The sequence below is a fragment of the Nomascus leucogenys genome, chromosome 22a, assembly GCF_006542625.1.
Source record: "Nomascus leucogenys isolate Asia chromosome 22a, Asia_NLE_v1, whole genome shotgun sequence".
NCBI classification, from domain to species: domain Eukaryota; kingdom Metazoa; phylum Chordata; class Mammalia; order Primates; family Hylobatidae; genus Nomascus; species Nomascus leucogenys.
In genome coordinates this window covers 96,136,549-96,152,543 of record NC_044402.1, presented here as the reverse complement: position 1 = coordinate 96,152,543, position 15,995 = coordinate 96,136,549, and the positions used below count along the sequence as shown (strand labels likewise).

Below are 15,995 nucleotides of genomic sequence, written 5' to 3'. Positions count from 1 at the left end.
TTAATTATTAATGTTTGTTAGATAACATGACTGACTCCATTTTCCAGATTCTAGGGAGAGAATTTAGATCCATCCTTTTTCCTATATAATTCCTTTTATTACCACATACATATTTATAGGATAACTGTTTTTGGTTGATGTATTCTAGGATTTTTTTAAGTAAAATAACAAAGATAAATGATACCTCACTTTCTCCTCATCAAAACTAACTTTTAACCAATTAGGCTTCTGCTAACATTGTAGTATTCTATATGACTATCCTACTCTCCTTTTGGAAAGTTATCAAAATTCATGCTGGCAAAATGTTTTTTGTATATTTGATGTCTATTTTAATGGCCATTTCTTGTGTCCAGGATCAAGTTTGGATGATTATTAGATAAAACAGGAAATATGGAAGTTGGTTTAGATTTTTGCATAAAGAAGTGTTTTCAGTCATAGTAAAGATATTAGAAAAGTAAATTCAGTGATAGAAAGTGTGCTGGAATATTAAATGAGTATTTAATTTTTCAATATTACTTTTTGCAGAGTGGCAAAAATAGTAGCTCCCAAAAAGATAAAACTGGCTGCAGCTGAAGGGGAGCTTAAAATTGCCATGGATGGTCTTAGAAAGAAGCAGGCAGCTCTTAAGGAAGTTCAGGACAAGCTGGCCAGGCTTCAAGACACACTTGAATTGAATAAACAAAAGAAGGCTGACCTGGAAAACCAGGTATGTGCTGATATAGAAAAAGATGGACAAATTCTCAAATATTGTAACTAAGAATGATGTTCATACTAGCACATAACACACCAGTCCTGTTTCCTTGCTGGTCAGGGATTGGCAAACTATGGCCCGCAGGCCACATCTCCCCATCGCCTGTTTTTGTATGGCCCAAGAGCTAATAATGGTTTTGACATTTTAAAATAATTACATATTAATGGCCATATAAGTACCCATGAAATAAATAAATATCCTCAGTTTTGCTGCTTGGCTCACAAAGACTAAAATATTAATTCTCTGGGCCTTTCCAAAAAAAAAATGGCAGTCTGCCTTAGATTACTAGAATATAATATTGAGCTAGATTATTTAATCATTTTTCACTTTGCAAGTAAGGAAATTGAGAACCAAAATGTTAAGTGACTTAGGTTGTATGGCAGAGCTGAAATTAGAACTCAATACTCAGAACCATACAGTATCTACTAAAAATGTTTTCAAGACTAAATATACTACTCTAAATTAATGATACCATTTGGAAAAATTAACTGCTAAAGTCTGATTATGGTCCAGAAGAAAAGTCATGATATTTTATAACAGTCAACATTTATTGAATGCTTATTATATACAAAGGCCAGTTGTTCTAAGAACATTACATATTATACCATTTATTCTCACAATTACCTTTTGAGGGAAGTAATCATTTTGTACCATTTTGAAGAAACTAAAGAACAGAAAGATCAAGCAACTTGTCCATCATCAACCCAGTTTCTGAGGATCAAGTCTAAGACCTGAACCCAGGCAGCCTGATTCTAATAGCTGTACTCTTTCCAGGACACCAGACTGCCTCTTTCTATAGTATCAATCCTGTATTCTATATTTGCACAAATGTAAGACATTGTGCTAGTCTTTAGAAGTGTAACATATTATGGCATGATTTTTGAATGATCAGTTTTAGTTTAAATAATATAACCTATAAATTGTTACGCAGCTGCTCTCTTTAAACATTTTTCAACTCTCCTATATGTTTAAAAATTTTATTTTTTATAATAAAATATTAGAAACACGGTAATATAAAGTGAACAGATGCATATATGTGTATTAAAAATGTGCTTTTGGAAGTAAAATTTTAGCCAAAATATTTTTACTTAGTAGTTTCTGATGGCAACTTTGTCATAGTCCAAGACCTGATTCAGTTTATCGTAAACATTGTTGAAAGAAGAATAGGTGAGGAAAGAAACTAGAAAGACAAAAGATATTTAAAGAGGGAAAATTAAAAGGGAAAAAAATTAAATTTAGGAAGTATCACAAATACTACAATTACATACCATTTGCTTTTTTCAAACCTGTCTTTAGATAAACTGATATAGAATTATACATCTTTTAATCTAAAATCATTGACTTGATATAAATGCTAATAACATTAGTAAAAAGCATAAGCCAAATTCCTATTCCAAAATAACCTAAATGTCTTTGCTTTTGTTGATTGTTGAATTTATCTTTTCATGTAAATTATTTTTGAACATCAAGATAAGCTTTATTTAATCTCATCTTCTTCCAAGAATAATGATGTTAAGGCACTTAAAAATTTAATCAAAATAATTCAGATATTCTGCTGGAATATTGCTATTGTGTGAACTGAAATAACTTTTCACCAAGTTTGCCACCTTCGTAATTATCTCTCTTTTTTTATCCTATTGCTTAATTACATATAATCACATTTGGTTGACAGTCTTATGCACCAAATAGGCTCTCAGGTATTGATTGGTGTCCTAATTTAAGCTGAATTGCAAGTGCCTGAGTAGTTTGACACAATTTAACAACCTGAAAATTGTGCTTTGTAAATAACATAAATTATTAAAACCTTTAAACACTTAACCTTTAAGACTATGATATAAGTTAAATGAGGGGAAAATGTTTGTAGAATATTTAAAACAAAATGCAGCTAGATTATTTAAAATGGAGGGAAAATATCTATATTTGCAGAAGAATATCCTTTATTCATTAACTTTCAGTGTCTTGTACTGTATGTCATTTCCTAAATAGAGCTGTTCTTTGTATTATGCGATAAATATTCATTCATTATTAATTTCATGAATTATATTAGACACTTTATATTTACAAATTCTAAAATATCATGGACTTTTCCTATATCATAGTGATATAGGAAATCCCAGGCAGAAGTCTGTCATTAAAAATAATAATTCAGTTCTGAGGGTAAAATCTTGCAGAATTTTAAACTTCTTGTACTTGTAAATATTGATAAAAGCTCACTTTTTTTTTCGAGGTTGACCTGTGCAGCAAAAAACTAGAACGAGCTGAACAGTTGATTGGAGGCCTTGGAGGTGAGAAAACTCGATGGAGCCACACAGCTCTGGAGCTAGGGCAGCTGTACATCAACTTGACTGGGGATATCCTCATTTCCTCAGGAGTGGTTGCTTACCTCGGAGCCTTCACGTCCACCTATAGACAGGTAAGGGACACTATTCCATCTCTTCCTGACCCTCTGCCCATCACAGCCAATATAACCCTTCAAGGTTTTGTTTTACTTTGGTTTTGGTTTTTTGGTAAGTACAAGGAGGAAGATATTTTTACATGATTTCTGCTTGTATATTTTAGTTATTCTATAATTAGCTGGTTAGCCAAAAGATGCCATGTAATATACTCTTCAAAAATCTAATTGTTTTAAAAACAAAAATATCTACTTTAAAATGTAATGTGAAAATGGGGAGTCTCTGAACCTATTCTAGTTTGGGGCTGCCTGATTAAAAATAAAAATTTTTAAAAAAAATAATGGGAAAATGGTAGCCTCTACTAGTAACATCTCAGTTCCTAAGCATGTACTGTAAAAAGGTATCAGAACTCTGTCTCTCTCTCTCTCTCTTCGTGTGTGTGTGTGTGTGTGTGTGTGTGTGTGTGTGTGTGTGTGTACTTCATCAGCTGTTTCCTATCAGTCTCAATAACAAGCCATTTCAAAATCATTTCAGAGAATGAAACTTGAAGGGAGGAAAAGGTGAGCCTGCCTAAAACCCTGTTGATAAGTGGCTTTGTTCCTTAGAAAACAAACCCCACGTTCCCTGCCTTGCCTCCCACCTCTCTGGCTGATTCTGCCTCTTTCTTCTCCTTGGCCCAACACCTAACCCTAGGAGTTAATCCTAATTATTCTTCCTGCTTTTCTCTTCCACTTTTTAGTTTTTACTGAATGAGAGACCCAACATACTCTTCAGCTCTTTTTAGAAAAATGGAACTGGAATCCAACCTGGGTCATGGCCCTATCAAAGCAGGCATAGAGATTTAGAAAAATTAAGATAACTAAAAGAAAAAATGGGAGGGATGATAATGAGAATAAAAGAAGGGAGGAATTCAGAACATTTGGCAATAGTTTTTGGTGTCAAACGAGAAAGAGTACATGTTAAGTCCCCTTTGTGTAGGGCTTTATAATTTCACTGAGCATTGGCTTACACGTGGTCTCAATTGAGCGTCATTTAATTTCAGAACTATCTCCTAAGGAGGGTTGACTCTTGGGGCCACTGTTATGCTGTAATTGGTGATGGTGTTTTTTGAGATTCTCACTCTGTCACCCAGGCTGGAGTGCAGTGGTGCAATCTCGGCCCTCTGCAAGCTCCACCTCCTGGGTTCACGCCATTCTCCTGCCTCAGCCTCCCAAGTAGCTGGGACTACAGGCGCCCGCCACTACACCCGGCTAATTTTTTGTATTTTTAGTGAAGATGGGGTTTCACCGTGTTAGCCAGGATAATCTCAATCTCCTGACCTTGTGATCTGCCCACTTCGGCCTCCCAAAGTGCTGGGATTACAGGCTTGAGCCACCGTGCCCGGCCGGTGGTGGTGTTTTTAACTAAATGTTTAAAGTCTTCACCTAGTGGGTGCTTCTGTCTTTAGCACTCGGTGGTTACCTGCATCCTAATTTAGCACTCTTCCTACTCTCCTACATTGACATTTTGAACAATAAAAGGAGTAGCTTCAGCCACCCTTACCTTTCCCTGCTGGTTCAGAGCACACCACTAGGTGTCTGCACTGGCTCCTGTCTAGCATTCCAGAGCTCAGCAGAAAGTGTATTAGCCCTACCCAGTGTACTAGCAGAATCCACTTTACCCAGTGCTTGGAGAGCTAAATGTACCATCCTCCCAACCAGGCCCTCTCTGACAGACTCACTCCAAGGGACTGCCTCTTCTGACTTTGCCATCATCAGGTGGCTACTATCAGAATGGGGAGCTGCCAGTCAGACCACCACACAAATGCTTCAAGGGTGCCTTAAGCACCTGAACTGAGACCTTGGAAATTTACTGACAGACACAAAGCTACATTCAACTTAGACACAAGACGTGCCAAAGCTCAGAGTGCCTTCTGTGAACTCATTCACTGTCTGAACCCTTGATTCAAGTAGTCACTTCATTCCATGCCACCTCATCTCTGTGAAGGCTTGAAGACAATTTTATTCCTTCTTGCTTCGCTAGATCAACCTGAGTTTTTACTTTCCTTAACAAATCTCTCATGTCACTCGAAGGAATTCCTGTGGATTAATTCTCTGAGTCCTACTTTGTCACCTTCACTCTTTTGTCTGTTTCTCTCAGGTCAAAACAGCGAGCAGTTTATTTCCCATCAAAACTGTCTCATTCAATTCTCAGTGTAAGGGTTGGATGGCAAACATCAGGGCTCTGGCCAGAGCCGTTCCTGGCTTCTGTGTGCTTTCACACCCAACGACTAGCACCTGTGGCTGTTTCTGTCAGACTTCCCTTGGGTTCCTAGAACCCACTTTGCCCAATGTTTGGAGAGCAAGAAGTGCCTGGGAATGTACTTCCCTCTTGAGCAGCCCTTAATGAATAATTGAAGGGAGCATGGGAGTCTCTCTCCCTTCCCTCTGGTTGGGACAGCTCCAAGGAATAGCTTACACTATGGAGGTTCCCTGTGGCGTCTAACGAGGCCACCTGCTGCAGAACTTAGGCTGGTCCTTCACCCTTTATTGGCTTCTACTCCTTCTTGTCCTGCTTCCCCCTGCATCCTTTCCTCAGCTTGTCACCTCACATGAATCTTCATCCCACAGTCTGCTTCAGGGAACCCAAACTAAGAGGCCTTACTTACAACATTTGGTGCTTTTCTGACATCAAAAGGTTTCAAGTCTCTGGATATCAAGGGCCCTCAATAAATAGCTGCATTTCCCCTCCAAGCTTGAATCTGAGTAGTCGTCAATTATTTATCAACTCTTTTATAGAGTTCCTGGCACTTTTCATAAATAAAACATAGGAAAATCCAATTCTTCCAGGGTAACTGGGCCCACAGCACTCAACTGCAATGCCTGTGCCATTTTCCAAAACAGAATCCTACAGTGCTGTTAAGAACGTACAAGCTCTGGATTTGAATTAATTTGAACCTTCTAATTGACCTCTATCTGCCAATAACCGAAGTCAAAGCTGTTTTAATGGTGTTGGGTATTTTCACCAAGATGACACTCTTAATGGCCAGTTTTTCACTTCTACCATCTCTCTCTCTCCCCCCCCCTTTTTTTTTCATGACCTTATGCCAGCAAATCCACCATCTAGCTGATCACCTGATTACCAGCCAAGGCCATTGGCTTGAATTTTGAGATGCTTGTTCAGAGTCCTCCATGCTCATTTTGGTTATTCTCTGATATTACACTCTTATAGACATGTAATTAGGCCTCTTAAATTGCTAATCCAGAGTTCATCTGTGGTAACATGCTATACCTGTCAACTCTAAACCGAACATTCTGCAGAAACTATTGCTTCTATTTTCTCTTCGTCTTCCCTATGTCATAGGCTAGCATGCCTACTCCAGCATCAAGCTAGATCCAAGAAAGCTTGCAGACCTCTCCAAAATGTCTGTAGGCCAACCTACAGCCTGAAAACAAATAGAACAAAACATGCCAGTAGTGCTGGGTGAGGTGGCTCACACCTGTAATCCCAGAACGTTGGGAGGCTGAGGTGGTCAGATTGCTTGAGCTCAGGAGTTTGAGACCAGCCTAGGAAACATAGTACAGCCCTGTCTCTACAAAAAATACAAAAAATTATCCGGGCATGGTGGTGTGTACCTGCACTCCCATTCCTACTTGGAGGCTGAGGTGGGTGGATTGCTCGAGCCCAGGAGGCAGAGGTTGCAGTGATCGTGCCACTGCACTCCAGCCTGGGTGACAGAGTAAGATTCTGTCTCAAAAAAAATAAAAAAAAAAAAAGAAATAAAACATGCCAGAAGCAACTGTGTATAGAAGTCAAACTGGAAATGCTATCTGTCCCTCCTCCCTACATCGCAATACCATCTGTTCCTCGTATCAACAACCAAATAAAACAAAATAGCCAGATGATATTTATTAAGTACTTATGCTAGGGAGAATTTTGGCCCCTATGATCTTCACCTCCAAGTGTTATGTCTGTAACTATGCCACGTTACTTGGCAAAGGGACTTTGCAAATGGAATTACGGTTGCTAGTCAACTGAGCTTCAAGTAGGAAGATTATCTTTGGCTATCTTGGACTTCACAGTAAGATAAAGCTGAAATGTCTTTTTTGAGCAAGAGTAAGGAAGTACCCAGAGAAAGATGGGGCCATGTCAAAAGCACACAGAATTTAGCTTAAGGGTATTCCCACTGGCCAAACTTGGACAATTTCAGCATCACAATAATAGTGACAGTAACATAACTCATTGGATAAAATATGAAAAAGATGAATCTATGCTGACATAAATTAATAATAAAAAAATTGAATGTTTGAAAAAAACAGGACTTTTTCATGGTTACAAAGCATCTCCCTGCAGAATGCTTATTTACCTGCAAAGGGAAGGGGAAAAGAGCAATTTAACAGTGGGGAAGTTATAATATAGTATTTCACAAGTGCTGTCTTAACCATTTTAAATAATGGTTAAAAACTCAGAATTCTTTCTTGTAAGTAGTTTGCTAAGCCCTCACCCCAACCATTTTCTTTATTAGGCTCGAACACTCCTGGGTTACAATAGATAGCTTACAGAGGCCCCCAGATACCAGGGACAGCCCCTTCTTCCTTGCAACCACAGAATGATTCAAAATACCCAATCCCCAGGAAACATGTGAAACCCAGCTAATTCCATCCCATCTACCACATATAAACTGCCTCTCACAGCTCTAGCTTGATGCTACACTGTCTCCTGACAACACCCTGTGTGGCCCTGTGTGCAGCCTTCTCTCATTTGGAGCTATAACTAACAGAGTTCTGCCTTTCATTTATCTGAGTGTCTTTGTGTTGTATCCCACCATCTGAAGAATCTTAAATCACACATAAACTCATATAATTATGACACAGAAGCCTGGCAGACAACACTTTAATCAAGTGATAAAAATTAGTGTCATCAGTAAATGAACATCAAAGTGTCATCAGAAATGAAATTGTATGCCATCTGATGGATGCAATGAGAAAAGCACATGATTTCTGTGATATTTCTGCCAAAGATGCATAACCTGAATCATGATGGAACATCATACAGACCCAGTTGTGGGGCATTTTACATAATATTAACAGGCTTATCAAAGTAGTGAATGTCATCAATTCCCCCAAAACTGTGATGCCCTTTCTTGTGCAAAACCTCAAGGAATGTTGGTCCAGCCTACTCAGGAGGAGCCTGAGGGAGATGGCAGTGCCCAGCATGGCCTCTCAGCTGGCGCCACCTCTGAGCATCCAGCACCCTCATCAACCCAGAGGCTGGTACCAGCACCATACATATTCACCTTCCCCTTGCCTTCTTCTAACTCCTTTCTCTCCAGTTATGTCTTTCACTATTTCTGAAATCTTTGATCTGTAAACTCAATTTGGATACTGACTTCTGACTTTCTGAACATGAACCTTGGCTTGTAGTACCCCCCGGGTTCCTGTGCATCTTACAGACTGTCCCCCAGGTAGAGTCTCAGAAACTGCAGTATGTGCCCTGATCCTTACTGGCACTGAAATGCCCTGCCGTAGCCACTCACAGGGCATGTGAGTCAGAAGTAAATGTTTTCCGTCTCTCCTACTGGTTGAAAATGGATTTACTTTTCTACTATAATATTGTATGTGCTAGATATTTGTAACATAAAGAAAACACTTAGAAAAAATGTGGTGGTCTCAACTACTTTGTAAAGTGAAGCTTTGTTTTTTTTTAAACTTTTAGGTTCAGGGGTACATGTGCAGGTTTTTTACATAACCAAATTGTGTGTCAACAGGGTTCAGTGTACAGATGATGTCATCAACCAGGTAATAAGCATAGTATCTAGTAGGTAGTTTTTCAATCTTCACCCTCCTCCCACCCTCCACCCTCAAGTAGGCCCCAGTGTCTATTGCTCCCTTCTTTGTGTCCATGCCTTCTCATCATTTAGCTCCCACTTATAAGTGAGAACATGCAGTATTTGGTTTTCTTTTCCTGCATTAGTTTGCTTAGGTTAATGGCCTCTAGTTCTGTCCGTGTTGCCTCAGAGGACATGATCTTACTCTTTTTTATGGCTGCATAGTATTCCATGGTGTATGTGTACCATTTGAGTTGATTCTATGTCTTTGCTGTTGTGAATAGTGCTGCGATGAACATACACATGTGTGTTACGATTCTCTAGAGGGACAGAACTAGTAGGATATATATATAAGATATGTATAAGATATATCATATAAGATATATATAAGATATATATATATAAGAGTTAAATAGTATTAACTACTAGAGGGTCAGAACTAACAGGATTCTCTAAAAGGGCAGAACTGATAGGATACACACACACATGTGCCCGCACACACACACACACACACACACACACACACATATATATAGGGGAGTTTATTAAGTAATATTAACTCATAGGATCACAAGGTCCCACAATAGGCCGTCTGCAAGCTGAGGAGCAAGAAAGCCAGCCTGAGTTCCAAAGCTGAAGAACTTGGAGTCTCGACGTTTGAGGGCAGGAAGCATCCAGCATGGGAGAAAGATGTAGGCTGAAAGGCTAAGCCAGTCTAGCCTTTTCACGTTTTTCTGCCTGCTTTATATCCTGGCTGTGTTAGCAGCAGATTAGATGGTGCCTACCCCGATTAAGGGTGGGTCTGCCTTTCCCAGCCAACTGACTCAAATGTTAATCTCCTTTGACAGCACCCTCAGAGACACACCCAGGATCAATACTTCACATCCTTCAATCCAATCAAGTTGACATTCAGTATTAACCATCACAGTATGCATGTGTCTTTATGGTAGAACAATTTATATTTCTTTGGGCATATATCCAGTAATGGGGTTGCTGAGTTGAATAACAGTTCTAGGTTCTTTGAGAAATCACTACACTGCTCTGCCCAATGGCTGAACTAATTTACATTCCCACCAGCTGTGTATAAGCAGTCCCATTTTTCTGCGACCTCACCAACGTCTGTTGTTTTTTCACTTTTAACAAAAGCCATTCTGATTGGTGCGAGATGGTATCTCATTGTGGTTTGGATTTGTATTTCTCCAATGACTAGTGATGTTGAGCGTTTTTTCGTATCCTTGTGGCTGCATGTATGTCTTCTGTTGAGAAGTATCTGTTCATGTCCTTTGCCTACTTTTTAATGGGGTGAGTTGTTTTTTGCTTGTTAATTTGTTTAAGTTCCTTATGGATTCTAGATATATAGACCTTTGTCAGATGCGTAGTTTGCAAATGTTTCTCCCCATTCTGTAGGTTGTCTGTTTACTCTGCTGACAGTTTATTTTGCTGTGAATAAGCTCTTTAGTTTAATTAGGTCCTATTTGTCAATTTTTGTTTTTGTTGCAAATGTTTTTGGCATCCTTGCCATTAAATCTTTGCCAGGGCCTATGTCTAGAATGGTATTTCCTAGGTTTTCTTCTAAGGTTTTATAGTTTTAGGTTTTACATTTAAGTCTTTAATTCATCTTGAGTTGATTTTTGTATATGGTGTAACGAATGGGTCCAATTTCAGTCTTCTGCATATGGCTAGCCAGTTATCCTAGCACCATTTATTGAGTAGGGAGTCCTTTCCCCATTGCTTATTTTTGTCAACTGTGTCAGAGATCAGATGCTTGTAGGTATACAGCTTTATTTCTGTGCTCTCTATTCTGTTCCATTCGTCTATGTTTTTGTACCAGTATCATGCTGTTTTGGTTATTGGAGCCTTGTAGTATAGTTCAAAGTCAGATAATGTGATGTCTCTGGCTTTGTTCTTTTTGCTAAGGATAGCTTTGGCTATTCAGCCTCTTTATTGGTTCTATATGAATTTTAGAATACTTTTTCCAAATTCTGTGAAAAATGTCATTGGTAGTTTGATAGGAGTAGCATTGAAAATGAAGCTTTATAATAACAATTGGTAATTATTTTTTCCAGATACAAAATTCTGACTTAAGTGCTTAATCTAGACTTTATCTCAACATTGAATGTGTTGAGTACATAGCTGACCTTCTCAATTAGAATTTTATGTGAAATAAGAATCTGAGACACAGAAATCATTTTTGAGGTAGAGTTTCCACAATGGTTTGTTGACTCAATGAATACAGTATAAATTGAGGAATTATAAAGCATGCTTTTGATAACCTCCAGTCTCATTTCTTTATCTTTCTGTGTATATTCTAAAGAATCAGACTAAAGAGTGGACAACTTTGTGCAAAGGAAGAGATATCCCCTGCTCAGATGATTGCTCTCTTATGGGTACCCTGGGAGAAGCTGTGACAATTCGAACTTGGAATATTGCTGGATTACCTTCTGACTCATTTTCCATTGATAATGGGATAATCATAATGTAAGAAAAATATTTTTCTCACAAATAGTCTTTATTAAATAACAGTAGATTTATCTGTGTTTCTTCTAACAATTTTAGGTAGCAAACTTTTACAGTATTAAAAAAATTACTTAATTGGTGAAATTAAGTATGAGTAATCACTTCCTTCTCTTATTATTATAATAGTTGAGTATTAGACACTGTAGTAAACAAATGAACCAGATGACTTGTACTTAATTTTTTAAAATTAATTTTTAGCAAATAGAGCAAAACCCTGCCTTAAGTAAGGGAAGTCCAAAATTTTCATTTCCATAAAATACAGCGTTTTGTTATTAGAGGTTAATGAAATGTGCATTAGTGTGTCATTGGTGGTGATTGGGCAGGGTGTTCCAAATTCTGTCTTAGTCCCTAGTGTGGGACTGTTTTAAATTAGATGGATGTATTTCTGGATCCTACACTGATAGGGAATAGTAGCCACTATACCTGTAGTTTCCTGGTTAGTAGAGAAAACCTGTGTAGACTGGTCTGGGAGAATATTAAAGGCTCGTCTTCCTCACCCTCTCCTCCAGGTCTCACCTCCCAGAAACCAAGGACTTCAGCCTGTCACAGTGTGAGGACAATCTTGTATTATTTCCAAGTTCACATTACCATGAGCCTTTTGTCACTCGGCCAGTTTTCTCAGAGTTTTAGTAGGAAATGCTCTGTGTTACATGACTGTTTTGACTAGTTGTTAGGTTACTATGAAAAGTAATTGATATGATGGTACTTTTTAAAGTAAAAATGTTTGAGGCATGCAAACTTTTAAAATAGAAGTAAACACTAAATGTGAAGACTAGTTATTCCTAAATTTTATGTATAGTTTTTGGTTTTTTCGTTTGTTTGTTTGCTTTGAGACGGAGTCTCACTCTATTGCCCAGGCTGGAGTGCAGTGGAGCGATCTTGGCTCACTGCAAGCTCCGCCTTCCGGGTTCACGCCATTCTCCTGCCTCAGCCTCCCGAGTAGCTGGGACTACAGGCACCCGCCACCACGCCCAGCTAATTTTTTGTATTTTTAGTAGAGATGGGGTTTCACCGTGTTAGGCAGGATGGTCTCGATCTCCTGACCTTGTGATCCGCCTGCCTCAGCCTCCCAAAGTGCTGGGATTATAGGCGTGAGCCACTGTGCCTGGCCTGTATATAGTATTTATGAAAATCATTTTACAAATTAAAACTCTGGTGAACACATTTATTTTCCAATAAATTATCCTGACATATGGATTTCTTTAGCATTCATTTACTAAATTGTTCTACAAGAATTTGAGGTATGTGCAATACGATTATAATATAAAACAAGATAAAATCTGATGAGACCACCTAGGGTAAGTTAAAGGAGTAGTTACTGTTAGAATTTGAGACAAGCTAATTCCTATAGCTGGGCCCTGAATTAAGTTTGACGGTTTCTGATAACTAAGACAAAAAGAAAAAGTTGTATCACATAGTTCTTGTTTTTTAACCAAGTAAACTGTAGTTAGAGAGACCAACTTTTTCAGGAGCTAAAGTTAAATTTAATTATTTTATTTATATAGAGAAAAAATTACAAAGCTTTACTTTGGGGAACTAAAATACTGGGTACTCTGATCCAATAATCTAAATTAATCCAAGGAGAAAATAGATAATCTAAAATCAATGGTAAATATGTGCATTAGCTGGCTGCTAAAATAACGATTTTAGCAGATATTTAAGTGCCTTTTACCAAGCACAGAAGGGCAGCTCGTTGTTGAATTACTTAACATGTGGCATGCAGGCAGTGTGTGTTGATGTTTAGTGTTAGAATATACCTTACAGATTGACACAGGTGGGAGATCTCTGAAATTTTGGAAGTCTGACTTTTACTTTCACTTTTGTGTAGCTGGACCAATTAACTACAGCATGAAAATAGTCAAATTTTTGCTGCTTTTGTTATTGTTTTTATCTCAGAAAAGAGCTTTGGCTCTTCTCAAGCTCTTGTGAACGTAGCTGGTCATGTCCTACATATTAGCAGTTACTGAAGTGGTAGTCATTGTCTTGATTTGCAATTTATATATCATGGTTCTGCCTAGCAGGACATCTATAACCACTATATCCATCATCAGAGGCCAAATTGCATCTTGTTTTCTAGCAAATAAACATACCCTTATTTTTGGGTCTAGTCATATTTCAAAAATAATAGAACTGTTGATGGATATATCTGCATATAAGACTCTAAACCGTTCAGTGATTATTTTTCAAGACAACACACTCACATTTTGGGAGGGATGGAGATAGAAAATGATGTTAATGAGTTGTACCTCCTACATCTTTACTATTCATTTGTAAAAATGTTGAAATATTAGCAGAAAGTTATGGTAGCAACTGTACTAAGAAGAAAATATTAATAATTTTCATTCTTGGCTTCTTTTCCCGATATATTTTGGTAATCCTATACTGAAAGCTTTCAGTAAATATGTGTGAAGTGGTCACTTTGAAGTATCAGCTAAGTATCTTCTTTACCTGTGCAGTGCCCTCTTCCATTCCCCAGAAAGTCTTGCTTGACAATGGTAGTATCTACTATTGAGCACTCACAGAGGACCTAATCCTGTGCTAAGTGCTTTTCACATACTATCTCAGCTGAGTGAGGAGATTATTATTTAGGGAAACTGGAAGAATCTATAAAATTTGGGCAAGTTAGAATATAATTAACTTTTGGGGCCACTGACTCCTAAAGGTCCCTGGCTAATTAGAATTTCAAAGATTAGTGATAACATTAAATGTAATTAGATTGTATCTGAACATTTTATGGGTAAAGGATTAGGATTGTTTAACAGCTTGATAAGTAGATCAGACCTGTATCTGATATAACTCTGCTTTTTAAAAAAGTAAATTTTCATTTCCATAGGAGAGAGATATATTAGGTTTAATTCAGTAGCAATAATAACTGAGAAGAATAACACCTTTCCTTTTCTGTTTTTATGAATTTATATGTGTGTAAAAAGGAAAATATCAAAACTCTGAAATGTATTGCTGCTTTATATTCAAAATCTGTGGTCTGTGCAACTGCTGTGAACGTGTATTTTCACTGTTAGAAGTCCATGTTTTCAAAAAGCCCACAAAAGCACCAAATAACAATCCTCTGTAGACAGTAACAAAAGAATACACACTGTCAAAACTTGGAACATTGAGTGCTATAAAAATTCAATTTCCATTTGGGGACCACTGATGTTAAAGCCTTTGTAGATTCAAGAATGTTTGATGGAGGAAATAAAAGAGAGATTATGTGGAGAAAAACATTTTCTTGTTAAAAAAATACAAAATAATAATGGAGAAGAAGTAAGCAAGTAAATGTAGTGCTTGCTCATTTTGAATTCAGAATTTGTATTCATCCAAAGACTGAAGCTATTTAAATCAGTTTGTTGCATACAGCTTTCCACAATTGTTGGTATATTTGTTAAACTAGTATTTTCTTTTTTATCTACATTGAAGATGAACATTTTATCCTTTAAAATTTTATTCATCTAATATGTTATCTGTGGAAACCCAAATCTTTGAATATAAGCTGAAGTCACAAACATCCTGTCTTTGGATAAAAAAGATGTTACATTAAGACTGTTGTCTGGGGAAAATAAGTTTGATATAGTTATTAACTGGATATGGAACAACAGAAGATATGTTTGTGTATAACTGCACACACACATATATGGGGAGAAAGGGTTGGGGGTGAGGGGAGAGAGGAGAGAGAGAGACAGACAGAGAGAGAAAATATACCATTGTTCCAGCATAATTTGTTGAAAATATTATCCTTTTTAAAATCAGATTGCCTTTACATCTTTGTTGAAAATCATTGGTTCACATGCATGTGGGTTTGTTGCTGAGTTCTCTGTTCCATTGACCTATTTGTCTTGATGTAAATACCATATTTCTTTGATTATTGAAGCATATTAAGTCTCAAAGTCAGGTATTATATCTTTCACATTTGTTCTTTTTCAAAATTGTTTTTCTGATTGTTACCTCTAAATATAAATTTTAGAATCAATTTTTTTTATAGTTATGCAATTTTTATTTATCAGAAAAATCATATCACAGAAACACAGATGTAAAATAAGTCCTCACCTAATGTTCAAAAGAGGTTCTTGAAAACTGCAACTTTAAATGAAAGAATATTGCTATACACTAAACGTAACTCTTGTTTGTACTAATTAAACTCTGGTAAAACTTTCTTTTCTTTTCTTTTCTTTCTTTAGAATCAATTTTTAAATGACTACACATAATCTTCCTGGGATTTTTATTGGTGCTAATTGAATCTAAGATCAATTTGAGAAGAATTGACAACTTAGTATATATTTCTAATATATGAACACAGTGTATTTCTTTGTGTACTTAGGCCTCCTTTGATTTCTTTCGTCAGTGTTTTCTGGTTGGATTTATACCCAGTATTTCTTTTATTTCTGTGTGGTACTTAAAAGATTGTGTTCAACTATTCATTAGGAAAGCAGTTTATTTTTGAATATTGACTTTTTACCCTGTAGCTTTAATAAACTCATTTATTAGTTCTAGGATCTTTTATGTAGATGTATTGGAATATTTTATATGTAGA

At 37.1% G+C, this 15,995-nt stretch overlaps 1 protein-coding gene across 1 annotated transcript in view; it reads left to right on the top strand.

Annotated features, from left to right (window-relative positions):
- DNAH7 (dynein axonemal heavy chain 7) overlaps window positions 1-15,995 on the top strand; it is a 332,081-nt gene that overhangs the window by 216,382 nt on the left and 99,704 nt on the right. The window contains exons 45-47 of the mRNA XM_030802541.1: window positions 526-706; window positions 2,979-3,164; window positions 11,265-11,428. Coding sequence (XP_030658401.1) covers window positions 526-706; window positions 2,979-3,164; window positions 11,265-11,428 — 531 coding nt within the window. The remainder of the gene's footprint in view (window positions 1-525; window positions 707-2,978; window positions 3,165-11,264; window positions 11,429-15,995) is intronic.